At 33.1% G+C, this 14,077-nt stretch overlaps 1 protein-coding gene across 12 annotated transcripts in view; it reads right to left on the bottom strand.

Annotated features, from left to right (window-relative positions):
- Nucleotides 1-14,077, bottom strand: part of raw (NDT-like domain-containing protein raw) — a 41,687-nt gene that overhangs the window by 12,108 nt on the left and 15,502 nt on the right. For 10 of the 12 annotated variants that reach the window (XM_085192651.1, XM_085192649.1, XM_085192653.1 and 7 more), the window contains exons 3-5: nucleotides 11,783-11,895; nucleotides 6,745-6,862; nucleotides 5,943-6,025 (exon numbers count right to left, since the gene is read on the bottom strand). In XM_085192651.1, the coding sequence (XP_085048777.1) occupies nucleotides 5,943-6,025; nucleotides 6,745-6,862; nucleotides 11,783-11,895 (314 nt within the window). Of the gene's footprint in view, nucleotides 1-2,131; nucleotides 2,394-5,942; nucleotides 6,026-6,744; nucleotides 6,863-7,279; nucleotides 7,417-11,782; nucleotides 11,896-14,077 lie in introns of those variants that run through there. The other 2 variants (XM_085192654.1, XM_085192652.1) reach the window with 2 other exon arrangements.

Here is a 14,077-nt window from a genome sequence, read left to right as displayed (position 1 = left end):
CGGGGAAATGATAAATTAGTACCTTGAAACTTATCTAAGTGAATTGCTTTCACAGAAAGACTGAAAAACGTCAATATTATGTTTTTCTGATAACTTTTAATTACGATATTAAAATTACTATATTTGGTTATAAAATTGGTCTGTTTTAAACAATTTCTTAACAGCCCAGTTCACGTTGGGCATGTAAGGTCAGCGACATATACAATGACATCATCAATATTTTCTATATACGATAAGGCAACATAAGTATCGTTTCAATGTTTTATTTTGTTTAAATAAAACTTTATAATATATAGAAGGGAAAATTGAAATATATTTTTTATATTTTTAATCATATTATTGTCGCATTACAAAATAGAATAATAATAATTACAAAAAATAACTGTTGAAAATTAATTAATTGTATATATTATTAATATAATTAACTAATAATATCCATTAAAAAAAATTTGATGTTATATAGGTGTGTGTATTAAAAAATAAAACAATGACAATTAGAAAAAATAAAGTGTTGATAACTAATTACCACTATATTAATATAATTAATAATTAATTATTAATATCTCCAAAAAAAAATTAAATATTACATAGGTGTGGAATGTTTATATGTAGAATCTATATACAGAATGGATCACGTGTTCGAATACAAAACCCACGCTCTTTAATCTAACAAGCACCCATCGTGTCTAACGTGGTGTCTACGTCAATACCGTGAATAATACCATTTATAGTTAGTTACAACACAAAAAGCTTTAACAAAGCACTAATGTTCCTAAAAGGTGTAACGTTTTTAAAACATATGGATTTCGAGCAATTATATCTTATCTTATATGTATTTTTAGGCACAAACGTGTGATAGGTTGTGGGTTCGATTCCCACTCGAGGAAATGTAATATTTAATATTTGTATTCTTTGGCTCTGGTAAGCAAAGCATATCATTGAATTCCGCTATTCATCAAGCAATGTCTTGAGAATTCCATAGAAAATAGGGAATGGAATATCTTAACACTAGGTTTTCTCTACCTATCCTGCTGTTTACGGGATACTGCGTGAAGCTAATAAATATTATCGTGTATGTACAACAAGCCGATTGTTGTCTAATGTACAAGTAGTTGACCCTATTTCTCAGACTTGATTGAAGCACGCTAAAGAAGTACAGTTAATTGTTAATAATTCGTATTGTGGTTGTGCACGCATGGGGCAATAACAACAAATATTTCACATATCTGAAGATAAATAATTAGTATCTGTGTCTAAATCGATAAATTAAAAAAAATCAGGAATTTATAAAAAAACCGCCAATGTCAAATTAAGAACAAAAGCTTATATTTTACTGTCAAATTGAAAAACAATGTCTCAAACAAGGAAATGTTTATACGTTGACTAACAGTTGAATATTTAAGGAAGCTTAACAAATTTGGGTCGCCATATACATTACTGACTAATGTGGTAGTCACCTTAATTTAGAAAGTGTTCCGCAAAGGTAAGTGGCCCGTCCATAATCATCCTCGTTGGTAACAACCGAAGAGAACATCGATACATAGATGTATGCGCTAATTTTAAATTTAAGTTTTTGTTACAGCTTCATGTTAAATCCCACATGGAACAGGGTAGGCAGAGGGAGCCCAGTCTTAAGATTAAGAAGAGAATTTTTCGCCGAATTCTGGAGGCAGTTCACATTGAGTGGCGCAACTAAACGCCGCGCTATGCTTCGATGCCAGAGCAAAAAAATTAAAATATTTCGAATCCTCGAATGGGAATCTAATCCACAACCTGTCGCTTTTACAGTCACACGCATGTGCTCCTGCGCCAGAACTGGCCACAAAATTAAGTTGTTTTTAAAAAAAAAACTATATTATAAAAAAGAGTATGAATGAAACAGATGATAATATTGACAGTTAACTAAAACGTAAACACCACGCGTGGTCAACACACGCACTAAACATCCCTCCCTCCGCCCGCACACAGACACTACGGACACTACGGAAATGTCTTCAAATATACGCGACTTTGTAGTAAATACGTATTTACGTCACTGAATGAATCCGACACAATATGGGGCACCGAGATTTCTTGATTTATCTATCAAATATAATATAAATAAAATATAATAAGCAGGTAATAAACCCACAAGGCACTATCATGGTGGTGGGCGGCATGGTTGCGGCTGTTCCCCGACTGACAACTGACACTTGCTGTACTGACAACTGACACTCGCGCGGGTGCGCGCTGCCTCGACGGACGGTCGGCGGCCGACTGGCGTTGCGGCGGCCAACTCTACGTCCGCCTCCTAGCCAATTCCGCATTTTAAAATATTCCGTTAGTCCTATGCCATGGCACTGTAGAGACATGACACAATTATCATGACTATTATCCATCATTTGAACCAATTATTATCTTATTCATCCGTTAACGATAACTCGATGGGATAATTGGTGATGAGCACATTCAGTACGCTCTACGGCTATACACATTCATCATTACAGTACATTACTGACTAACGATGTTTTAACGTATAAAAAATTTTTTTAGTGTCACGCTGAAACTCGCACTCAGCAGAGTAGGTAGAGGCAGTCTAGTGTTAAGACACTCTGTTCTTCAATTTCCCTCGAATTCCAGAGGCACTGCGTATTGAGTGTGGCAACTCAATACGGCGCTTTGCCCTATCACCAGATCGAAGAAAAGATCGAAGAATATGCAAATATTCATATTATGCAAAGCATAGCTTTTCAAAATTTTATTCCTAAAATGACTGATCAAAAAGGACGTTATCACTATCGATGTAGCATTAGTTTATGATGTTTTAAAATTTAGAGGTATTTTGAAATTGTAGCCTATATGTTAAATCGATGTACTCGTATAAGCTATAATTATCTAAATTTTCATCTAAATCCGTTCAGTTATAGTTTTACTCTCACAAATTTTCATATTTATAATATTAGTAGCAAAACAAATAACAAATATAAAATATTTTTATTGTTTTGGATAAATAAAAGTTTAATTTATTAAAAAAATCGGTACATAATTTTAGATTGATACATATACATAATATATTCAAGGTGTTAATTTTTTTTTCCATATACAATTCCACACATATTTTAAATAATTTGTATGTATTAGTTTTGAGAGTCGCGGGTGCTTCGGTCGCGAAACGTTTCCGCACTCTGTTTATAGTTGGTGCGGAAGAACCGGGAAGGCCATACTCGTTATATATTTGAGTTTATTTACAACAGAGCAATGCGGAACTAAGCCCTTTGTCCATAATATTGGTGTTTTTATTATATTTTCGTATACAGAGACAGTAGACACTATGTCATAAGTTTAAAAATTGCATTCATTAAGTATATAAATATCACGTATTTAATCAAGAATATCAAGTTTTACGTATCACTCGCTCCAAACGAGGAAGTAAAGTGAACATAATGTTTAAATTTATGTTTTAATAGCAGTATATATATTTATATGTACATATATATTGTTTGAGTAAGGAAACAACAAAAAAGTTATAAAATTATTAAATTTATTATGTCATCCTTATGACTCTATCAACATGAGTAGAGTTCGTCAGTACCATTTGTATATTGGTTGCAACTTACAGACGTGCGAAAGAATGTATGCGTATGTGGTTGTTTCATTTTAATACAGAAATATAAACGTTTGACATGTAGTGAACAATAAAGGTATAACTAACATCAAGTCTCGCAAAGCAAGGAACTCATTCTTCTTCTTCTTCTTCAGCTTCACGCTGTAACCCGCATGTTGTAGAGTATGCAGAGGAAACTTAGTGTTAAGACACTCTGTTCCCCACTTTCCGCCGAGTTTCAAAGGCATTATGTGTTGAATGGCGAAACTCAAAGCCGCGGTTTGGTTTAATTACCAAAGCGAACAAATAAATATATCAATAAACAATAATTGATTTCACCGAGTGGGGATCGTACCCACAACCGCCGCGTTTATATCAAACTCCTGTGCCACTGAACTACGACGGCCTCACGGCAAGCAACTCACCATTCTTGTTTAAACATAAAGTTTAAATATTTTTCATCATATTTATTATGAAATCTATAAATAAGTCTTACCATTTACGGCAGGAATGTCGGGAGTGCGGAAGACCTTAAAATGAACTTTACACTTGACTCATGAACCATATAATACTACGAGTGTGTTTTAGGAAACCCGTCGCGTGGTTAGACAATAACATGTACCGAATATTGCTACTAATATGTGAGGCTTCATTATTTTTAATCTCTTCGTCTCGATGCGACGCAAAGAAGGATAATGTGTTTATCAGTCATGTTCCTATTATTAATTAGAATTATTTACTAAATAACTAGCGGCCCGCCCGCGGCTTCGCCTGCGTGGACTACGTTATTATAAATTTCTGTCTCCATGAGTACCTCCTAGCATTTGTAGTAACGAAGTTTCATACAAACTTTCAACCGAAAAACAACCCCTTCGAAGTCGAATATTGCAAATTCCCGTCTTAGCGAGCACCTACGTCCTATAAGTAACTCCTATGCAAGATTTGAGATTCCTAGCACATGTAGTTTCTGAGATTAGGTGATGAGTGAGTGACCTTTCGATTTTATATATATAGATAAAAAAATAAACATACATAGGTAGATACTAGCTTCGATTTATTTATTACTAGCGATCTACCGACTAAATTTACCGAATTCTGGAGACATTGCGAGTTGAGTGGCAGAACTCAACGCCGCGCTTTGCCTCGACACCAGAGCGAAGAAATGGAAACATAAACGTAAATAAATATTTCACTTCTTCGAGTTATTGCTATATTATAGCAAAATTACTCAAAATCTGTACCAACATACAGTATAGTCAATGTGTAATTCTGATATATCTATACTAATATAATAAAGCGGAAGAGTTTGTTTGTTTATTTGTTTGAACGCTAAGATATCTGGATCTACTGGACCGATTTACTTTGTTTTTGTTTTGTATGAAAGCTGCAGTCTTCAGAAGTGCTATAGGCTATATAATATTACATTACACATATGTACCAATAAATTAAAATACTTTCTAATGTGACATGCAATTTATTCTGCCATGTTAATAACAACCGTCGTCGCTACGCGACCGCGTTCGTTACCGCGTCATTTTGATATTCATCCTTATGAAAATAAATATAATAGTCACTTTTAGCATTTCATCTAGATTGAAATTATATTTTTATAGAAATTATATTCTTATATTTCAAGCAGGCGTAGCCGCGTCCGGGTCCGCTAGTATGGTATATTACTACAAAGTTTCATCAAAATCAGTTCAGGAAAGTGGAACAAAGAACCATGCTCACAAATTCTTACTAACAAAAGTAAGATAAATTGACATGATTGTTTAAACAATGAAACATGTCAGCGATGGAAGTGACGTGGACGTGGGCACAGCAGCAGCAGCAGCGGGGATGCCGTCGTAAAGTATTTCTGGATTGGTACCGTGCGGAAAGTTTAGTCATATCACATTATGATTTGTTTAGCAGCTCGCAGATCGCTGCCTTCCAAACGGTGAAATAAGAGAAAACAAAATGTAGATCATCATAATGCTATATCGGAAGAACTTGACAGATTCACATGTGTTTGCTTATGTTAGTCATTTAGAGTTAAATCAATGATTAGATTGGAAGAAGAGTAAATGTGTTTAAATGGATATTTCTTACTCAACTAAATAATCAAACTTCCATTATAATTATTTATTAAAGGCCGTGATTTCAATTCCCACTCGGGGGAATGAATTGTTTTTTGTTAATATTTTCATACCAGAGGGTACCAAGACAAAAGCGCGTAGTTAAGTTCCGCCAGTCAACGGCGGATAATGGCTGCAAAAATGGGGAACAGAGTGTCTTAACATTTGATTCCCTCTGTTTTACCCTCCTGCGGCATATAGAAGCTGAATAAAAATTAGATATAACTAAATGAATTTCTTACCGTTAACATGTTTACAAATGGTATCCTTATCCCGAATTTCTTTATCTAGACTCCAGATCGGAGATTCTGGCTTGTTCGATGTTCTGGAAAAAAATTAAATATTAAATATTGCAAACAACCATCTAATTACGAAAAGAAAAATAAAAAAAAATAGTTTGTTCTTAGGATTTTTTAATATCAAGGGTGAAAATGCATACGCCGTGGGTGTGATTCAGCATGACCAACATTTTACACGACATCCGAGGGTCAACGCTCGCATTCGCACATCAACCATGAAGCAAGCTGTCACCTCCACAGTTCAAGACCGGCTGAACGCAAACGGTGGTGGTGGCAGCTCATTGTGCTCGTCATCGACAGAATTAAACTAATTCATTTTGCACTTGAAACGGACTTTGAGGGCACTAATTACGCCATTTTAGTTATTATTTATCATCACATCGTATGCTAAAGAAGTGGAATTATATGCGTCCCGGCCAGCCTTGTATTTTGTTATTTTGCCAAAAGTCTTTATGTATAATATAATATAGAAATAATCTAAATATATAAACAAAAACTCATAATATATAAAGAAAATTACAAAATTTGCTTATTTTAGTTGAAATTTGTATTTAGGAAATCGCTACAATATTTTTTTAAAATAGATTAACATCTTAAAGAAGCTATGGAAATTCTAAATAGTCCAAGTTATAAAATCTTTCTTTAAAAAAACTTGAAAGTATACATATTTAGATTATCAATAAATTTATTACAAAAAAATAGAGAACCTAGACTACTTAAGCATATATTTAAAAAAAATACTCACAGTCTTGCTTGCCTAGAACAGCGTCGTAGTTCAGCAGCGAAAACGCTAAATTCTCCAAATGTCAGTATGAGGGATTTTCGCCTCGCACACTGACGAGCGCATACAAGCATTTCAAACACTGTAACAAAGGATAAAAACATTTGTTAGCTTTTTTCAGGTAGACAAGGAATCTTGTGTTAAGAAACTCCGTTACCCATTTTCCGCTGAATTCGGGAGGTTGGTGACCGGACCAATGGGAAACTACGTTCTTTTATATAAAAAAGAATTTTAAAAATAGATCCAGAAATTACGGAGAAATCGTAAATAATATATACTTAAAAAATATAGAGCCTCCTGCTTTTCGAAAGAGAAGTTAAAAATCAGGTTATTTCTTCAACTATGGCTTGGCCAGTTATTTGATGCCAGTCGAGCACAAAATCATTTCGCCAATAAAATAAAGTTCAGTTCAGTTCAGTTTTTACATATTATAAAAAATAAACTTAATTACTTATAAATATATACATTTATTATACTTTTAAAAAAAAATTCGATCTACCTTAGCCTCCTGGAACACAATGTGTCACAGAGTCATTAGGAAAGTGAGTAATAAAGGAAAACCTTCAAACGACAGTTCTATATGACTGATCCTTGCTATATTATAATTGTTAAAGCAATAATGGATTAATGAATATTTTTTATCCGCAATCAATATAAAAAAAGTTATTATGGCCAATTTAAATAAAAAAAATACCACAAGCAGACCAGAGTGTGAGTGTAGCACGACAGTTGCGGGTTCAATCCCCACTCGAGGCAACGAAATATTATTAATAAAAAAAAAAATTCTTCGCTCTGTCACTAAGACAAAAATCCCGGCTTTGAATTCCACCACTCAACACGCAATGTCTCGAAAAATTCGGGGGAAAGTGGAAAACGGAGTGTCTTAACACTAGGTTCCGTCTGCCTTACCCTGCTGTGTGCTGGATACAACTATAGGCTGATTTATTTAAAATGTGTTATTATCGTATTAGAGTCATGGATGAAAATGTGTCATAATATATGTATACTTAATGTGACCATATATTTACGGTTCAAAGCGGGACATCAAGTTTTTCATTAATTAGCAACTATTTTTTTTAACTTTGACTATTAATTTTGCGTACAATGCTTTTACATTTTTGGGTGCCACCGTTTCTTTTAGCTATGCTTTCGTTTTTAGTGGATTTTCCAAAACCAAATTTTCGTGCCATTTCGAAAAACGGAACTATTTTCCGTCCCGGTGTCCCTGGGCCAACGGGACACACAACGGGAAACGCCCCTGGGCGAACGGGAAACGGGACGATCCCGTTCAAAACGCGAAGCCTGGTCACATTACGTAAACGTATAGCTGACACATACACCACACAACACACGATAAATGATATAAAAACCACAACGTACTGCGTAGTAGTAGATATGTATATAATAATACTCGTGTAATGTATATTTTTAATTATACAGGTAACTTCAAGAAAATGTCTTTTTCCTTTTGCAGACTACTATAATGCAGTCACCATGCTGAACTCATACTCATACCTAAAGCTCAAGTTCAATTGCAAATGAGAGCACGTACTCATCATACTCAACACGCAATGCCTCCAGTATTCGGCAAAAAGTGGGGAACAGAACTTAACACTAGGTTCCCTCAGCCTACCCTGCTGCGTGCGTTTTTATTTACCTATACCTATTTAATTTAGCCATATAGACAAAAGCGATATAAAATATTATATTTATTTAGCCTGTTATAACATATACACGAAACATATATGTTTATATTTTCATACGGCTCACGCAGAGAAAATTAATTCGTTATTAGATTGTCCACTATTCGCACCATTTTAAATAATACCTGTAGAAGCGAAAACTACGCATAATTCCTTATTATTATTGATTAAATGAAAGAAAAAAAAATATATTTTTTTATCTAGACCAGCTGTTCTAATTATGAATAGAAGTACTTTTATTATTGAAGTGAGCAATAGATGAGATCATCCCTACGCAACACCTGGTGTTAACGTACATACGTACATAAATGTAAACAACAAAATCACCACTTATTTAGAGCCCGCAAGAAAGAATAATAATAGAATAATCTAATTAATTTTAAAGGGTCTAATTAAATAATATAGTTCTTTAAATACATCTAAAGAATTTGTTATCTGATAAAGAAGATAACAAAGTGAGGCTGTAAAAGATAATAATTTGTAAATATTATATTTGTGTTGTCTTTGATACTACCTAGCGACTACCGTTATGTTATAATTAAGCCGTTCACTGGACTCCACTTATTGAAAAAAATAAAATTTCAGTGATAAAGCACCTTACCAGAGCGAGGAAATAAAAGTATTAAATATTTCATTTCTTTGCGTGGAAATCGAACCCATAACCTTTGGCGTTTACAATCGCACACATGTGCCCCTGGGCCACGACTGGCTTCCTAAAATTAACTTTAGAGAAACGAATACTTATTTAAAAATAATAACGAGAAAATTATGTGCATACATATTAAAAAGATTTAATTTATCACATTTGTTTGTAGTTGATAATATAAAAAATATATAAATAGATATATTAAAAAGTGCTTACTACAATTACTTTAATTTACTCGAGTCTTACTAACACTTAGCGAGTGTTATATATATACCCCCCGGAACCCTTCGCGCGCGATTCCGACTCGAACTAGGCCGGTTTTTTTTTGTAATAAATTTACTATAATTTGTAATAATTACTTTGATATATATATAAGTAAATTACAAAATTATTAAATTTGACGATTCTAGGTCAACAAATAGTACGCAGTGATTTACAACTTACTACGTACATAGAATTTTCACTCTCACCTGGGCAAAATTAGAGTTCTAGTAAAGTAAAATAACTTGTTCTTTTACGACTATATAAAGTAATTTATGAGTCATAAATAAACAGCAGGGCGTAACCTCATACACGTAAATTGTTTCATATGACAGGCTTTGGTCATTTATTCGGAGTAGTTTATGAACATCTCAACCGGTAAAAATAAAGGAGAGAAAGTTATTTAATAGAATAGAATAAGAAAAGATAGATATGCGTTTATTGTAATTGACATGAAGTAAAATGTTATGAAAAAAAATATTATAACCTTCTAAGTTCTGTTCATCTTCTCTATAAAAATTAAGTAAACTAAAATTCACAAAAAAAGCAGTCACGGGCAGCAAAAATATAAAACAATAGGTTTCCTCATACATCTTCCATATACAGACGGCGATGAGTTACAATTTTATTATAGGTTAAAATAAATTAATTTATCCAAATAGGGATCGAATCCACATCTATAACGATTATAATTAGAAGCTTTTTAGTTTCCTCAACTTTCCACATCTAAATTAATGCAAATATTCGCAATAGCCTTTCATTATTCATTTTCATTAAACTACATCTACCTAGATTTATATTATTATTAGCTTCACGCTGTATCCCGCACACAGCAGGGTAGGCAGAGGGAACCTAGTGTTAAGACACTCCATTCCCCACTTTCTGCCGAATTCTGGAGGCATTGCGTGTTGAGTGGCAGAACTCACCGCCGCATCTACCTATATATTGACTAAATAGTGAGGAATATATAAGAATAATCTACATATATTATTGAGAATGTCATGAACGTTCACTGGAGATAAAAGATTTAGACTTTCCAATAAATTGCTTATTGCGGACAATCATAAATTTCTAAACAAAATATATGAGTACTATATATACTACTATAAGTACAAAATCAATTTTTAAATGTAATTTTCTAGAACTAAACGTATATAAGAATATTTTTTCGCTCATTCCATGATATTTTCTTAAAAATAAAATGCATTGCAATTTTAAAACACACATCTGCACAAAATAATATAAGATATTTTTAAAACGTTTGTATCGTCTTATCTACAACAGATAATATTATAGGCATGTTATGTTGTCATATCTTGTAATAAAAAAATATGTTTCTATATATATATTAAATACCTATGAAAAAGTAATTAATCAAATCGATGCGTAATTTAACAACACCAAGAATGACGCGGCTTCTCACGTCATTTCCTTATTTCACACTTTCTGACTTTTGGAATTATTAATAACGAAAAAGGCTTGTATTATTAATTAAACCAGGCAGATGTCAATAGAATTCTCTGTTAATAAATATTATAAAACGAGACCAGATTACGAAATGGAGAATTAACACATAAAGAATTTCTTTACATAGAAAAGTTCATAACAAACAAACAGTTCTTTATTAAAAGCTCTAATCTGAATAATATTTCATGAATCATTATAATCATGTTCATATAGTGCTTTGGAGAAAAAAACCAATAACTAGGTGGTTATCAGTGATGATGACGTCATTGATAAAATTGAATATTGATTATTTATTAGGAAAGTATCAAAGGGCAACCTGGATTTGTATCATATATTTATCTACCGCAAAAGACCGCGCAAAGTGGAGTAGGTTGAGTAGGAAGGCCCTGACCCAGACCCTGGTAATAGCCGGGATTAATGCCAAGAAGAAGAAGAAGACCTACCTTCATTTGGAAGTAAAATGTGATTTATTTATAGAGAAGGACGATTAAACATAATTTTTACGTAGAACTTAACTGTAGCCTTTATGTTGCGATCATAACGTTTCTACGAATTATTTTTATTCAGTTTTCTAACTCATCTCATATTAATCAAAACATAGCATGATAAATTAATTATTTATATTGTAATAATATTACAAGAATAATAGTACATATTGTAAGTATTTCATAAATATCATAAAAACTTATGAAAATAGTTAAGTAAGCCTAAAGATGGAAAAAAAACCGAATCAAATTTAAAAATATTTAGTAAAGGATCAATTTAATATGTTCAAGAGAATATAAATAAATATATAACGTGTTAGCTTCATATGAATCCCGCACATATCAGGGTAGGCAGACAGAACCCGGGAACCTAGTACTAACACACCGAGTTCCCATTAAGAAGAATTTAATTTAATTAACATATTAAATCCACAACTTACCCTGGGATTTAGTTGGATATAATTCGATATCGTTGAAGAGGCTCTGTACACGGTGGGCGGGCGCCGGAAGGTCGGGCGGGCCGATACGACACTCCCAAGCCTGCGCCACCTCCCTGTAAATATGCAAGGTATAAATCGACTTATATTAATAAAAAAAATGTCTACCGTATTTAATCCTTTTTAAAAAATATATGAGAATACGATGAAATTAATAAAAAGTACGATAATGATAAATATATTGATATAGCTAAAGCATTTTTAAACAAAGAGCACCTATAATAATATAAGTTGTCTTAAAGTGAGAAACAACATGAAAAGTCTATGAAAATAATAAAAAAAATATAAACATAAATGGACATATAGTGTATTATACATAAAAAAAATATTTTTTCAAACAATGCGTTCCTCATTCTCCGTCGAATTCTGGAGGCATTGCGGCGGAATTCAACGCCGTGCTTTGCCTAGACACCAGAGCGAAAAAATGATATAAATTTAGATAAATATTTAATTTCCTCGAGTGAGGATTGAATCTACAACTGGTCGCGCCACCACTGACCTCAATAATGGCCTATTTTAATACAATATAACAATATTATGAAAGTGTACAATTAAATTATTATAAAACAATTAAAAACCAATTAAGTTTAAAAACATTGTGGGAGCATTCTTTTTTGTAAACGATTATTTATAAACAGATGCTTCGTCATTTAGAACAAGGGCGATCGTTTTTATAATGAGTTTATTTTGTTCGAGAATATAATAGTGACATTATTTTATCTTAGTCTAACTTTTTATAAATACAAAGAAGATAAATACGCAAAAGTTAACACATGCAATAACTGCAATAGTTATTCAGTGTTGTTGCTTGTTTTTTAATTTCACAGTATTTTATATAGTTTTTTTTAAGTGTAAGGTATTTTAAATTATAAGTAATAGTAGTTCAGTATTAGAATGTTAATTTAGGTTAATAATGTAAAGAGACTTACAAACTAACGAGTTTGGCAAGATATTTTTTACGTATTTACCTACAATGTAAAAAAAATAGTATACCTACAAGTAAGTACATATCTTATGCCAACAAAACGAATTATATAAATCTATACATAATAACCGGAGTATAATATTTAGGGTTCCGTATCTGAAAAGGTACAAAACGAACCCTTATAAGATCACTTTTTTGTATATTTTTTTTAATTCAAAACATACGGCTTTTTTTTTGCGGTGTTGAGGGGAAAGAGTACTCTGTCTCTGAAGATATGCAGGCACTGTGTGGGTGCCTGTGAGGGCCGGCATATACTTCCCGTACTGTACTGTTATGAAATTTGGCGGGCAGTGCGAACTTACAATACAAAAAAAGAAAAAAAACCTAAAGTGAAAATTTAATGCTAAACAAATATAAGGTCGAACGATTGGGCGAGTCCGACTCGCACTTAACTGGTTTTTGTTAATTTAGTTTTTCGTTTTATCGCAGGGTATCCAGAAAAGCACTTGAGTGGCAAAATCAAGAAAAATCATGTCCCCGAGTTAGTATTAAAGTCATAACCATCGCGTTATAGGTACCTACCTAATTCAAAAAAAAAAAAAAAATCAGCTTCACGCTGTATCCCGCACACAGCAGGGTAGGCTGAAGGAACCTAGTTAAGATACTCCGTTCCTCACTTTCTGCCGAATTCTGGAGGAATTGCGCGTTGAGTGCCACTCAACGCCGCGATTTGCCTCGACACCAGAACGAACAAAATGGAAATATAAACGTAAACAAATATTTCACTACCCCGAGTGGGGATCGAACTCACAACCGTCGCGTTACAGTCACACCCTTGTGCCGCTGCGCCACTATAGCCTACAGTAGGTTTAATAGGTGATCTAACAAAATAAACTTAAACTTACGGAGAAAACTGTAACACCAAAGACATAAACGACAAATTACAATCACACTGTTCCTTATTAAACTCAAAAGCCAACAGCGCGCACTTTTGACACATGATAAAAACAAAACTTGTAAGAACGTTCATATTGAAGAAAACAAATGAAATTGTACGGATAGCGATGAACGGTTAGTTATAAGTTAAGTGGATTTGTCAGTAAATAACTAGTGACTAGTGACGCTATAATATATAACGGTCTTGACCCGGGCGATAAGAAATACTGTAGCGTGATAAGCAAATGTACTTTATACGTACATAAATCGCTCTAATAAATACATATATATGCACCCTACTAGGCCTGAAAAATGAATGGGTAAAATCTTCCTATACAATGTTAAAAAAAATCTATAGGAACTAACTCTTTTGGTTA

Source organism: Heliconius melpomene, chromosome 11 (assembly GCF_056956725.1).
Source record: "Heliconius melpomene rosina isolate 202511_hmr_F chromosome 11, ASM5695672v1, whole genome shotgun sequence".
In the NCBI taxonomy this organism is placed as follows: Eukaryota; Metazoa; Arthropoda; class Insecta; order Lepidoptera; family Nymphalidae; genus Heliconius; species Heliconius melpomene.
The sequence above is the reverse complement of the archived record's forward strand: the minus strand, read 5'-3'. Positions and strand labels throughout refer to the sequence as shown.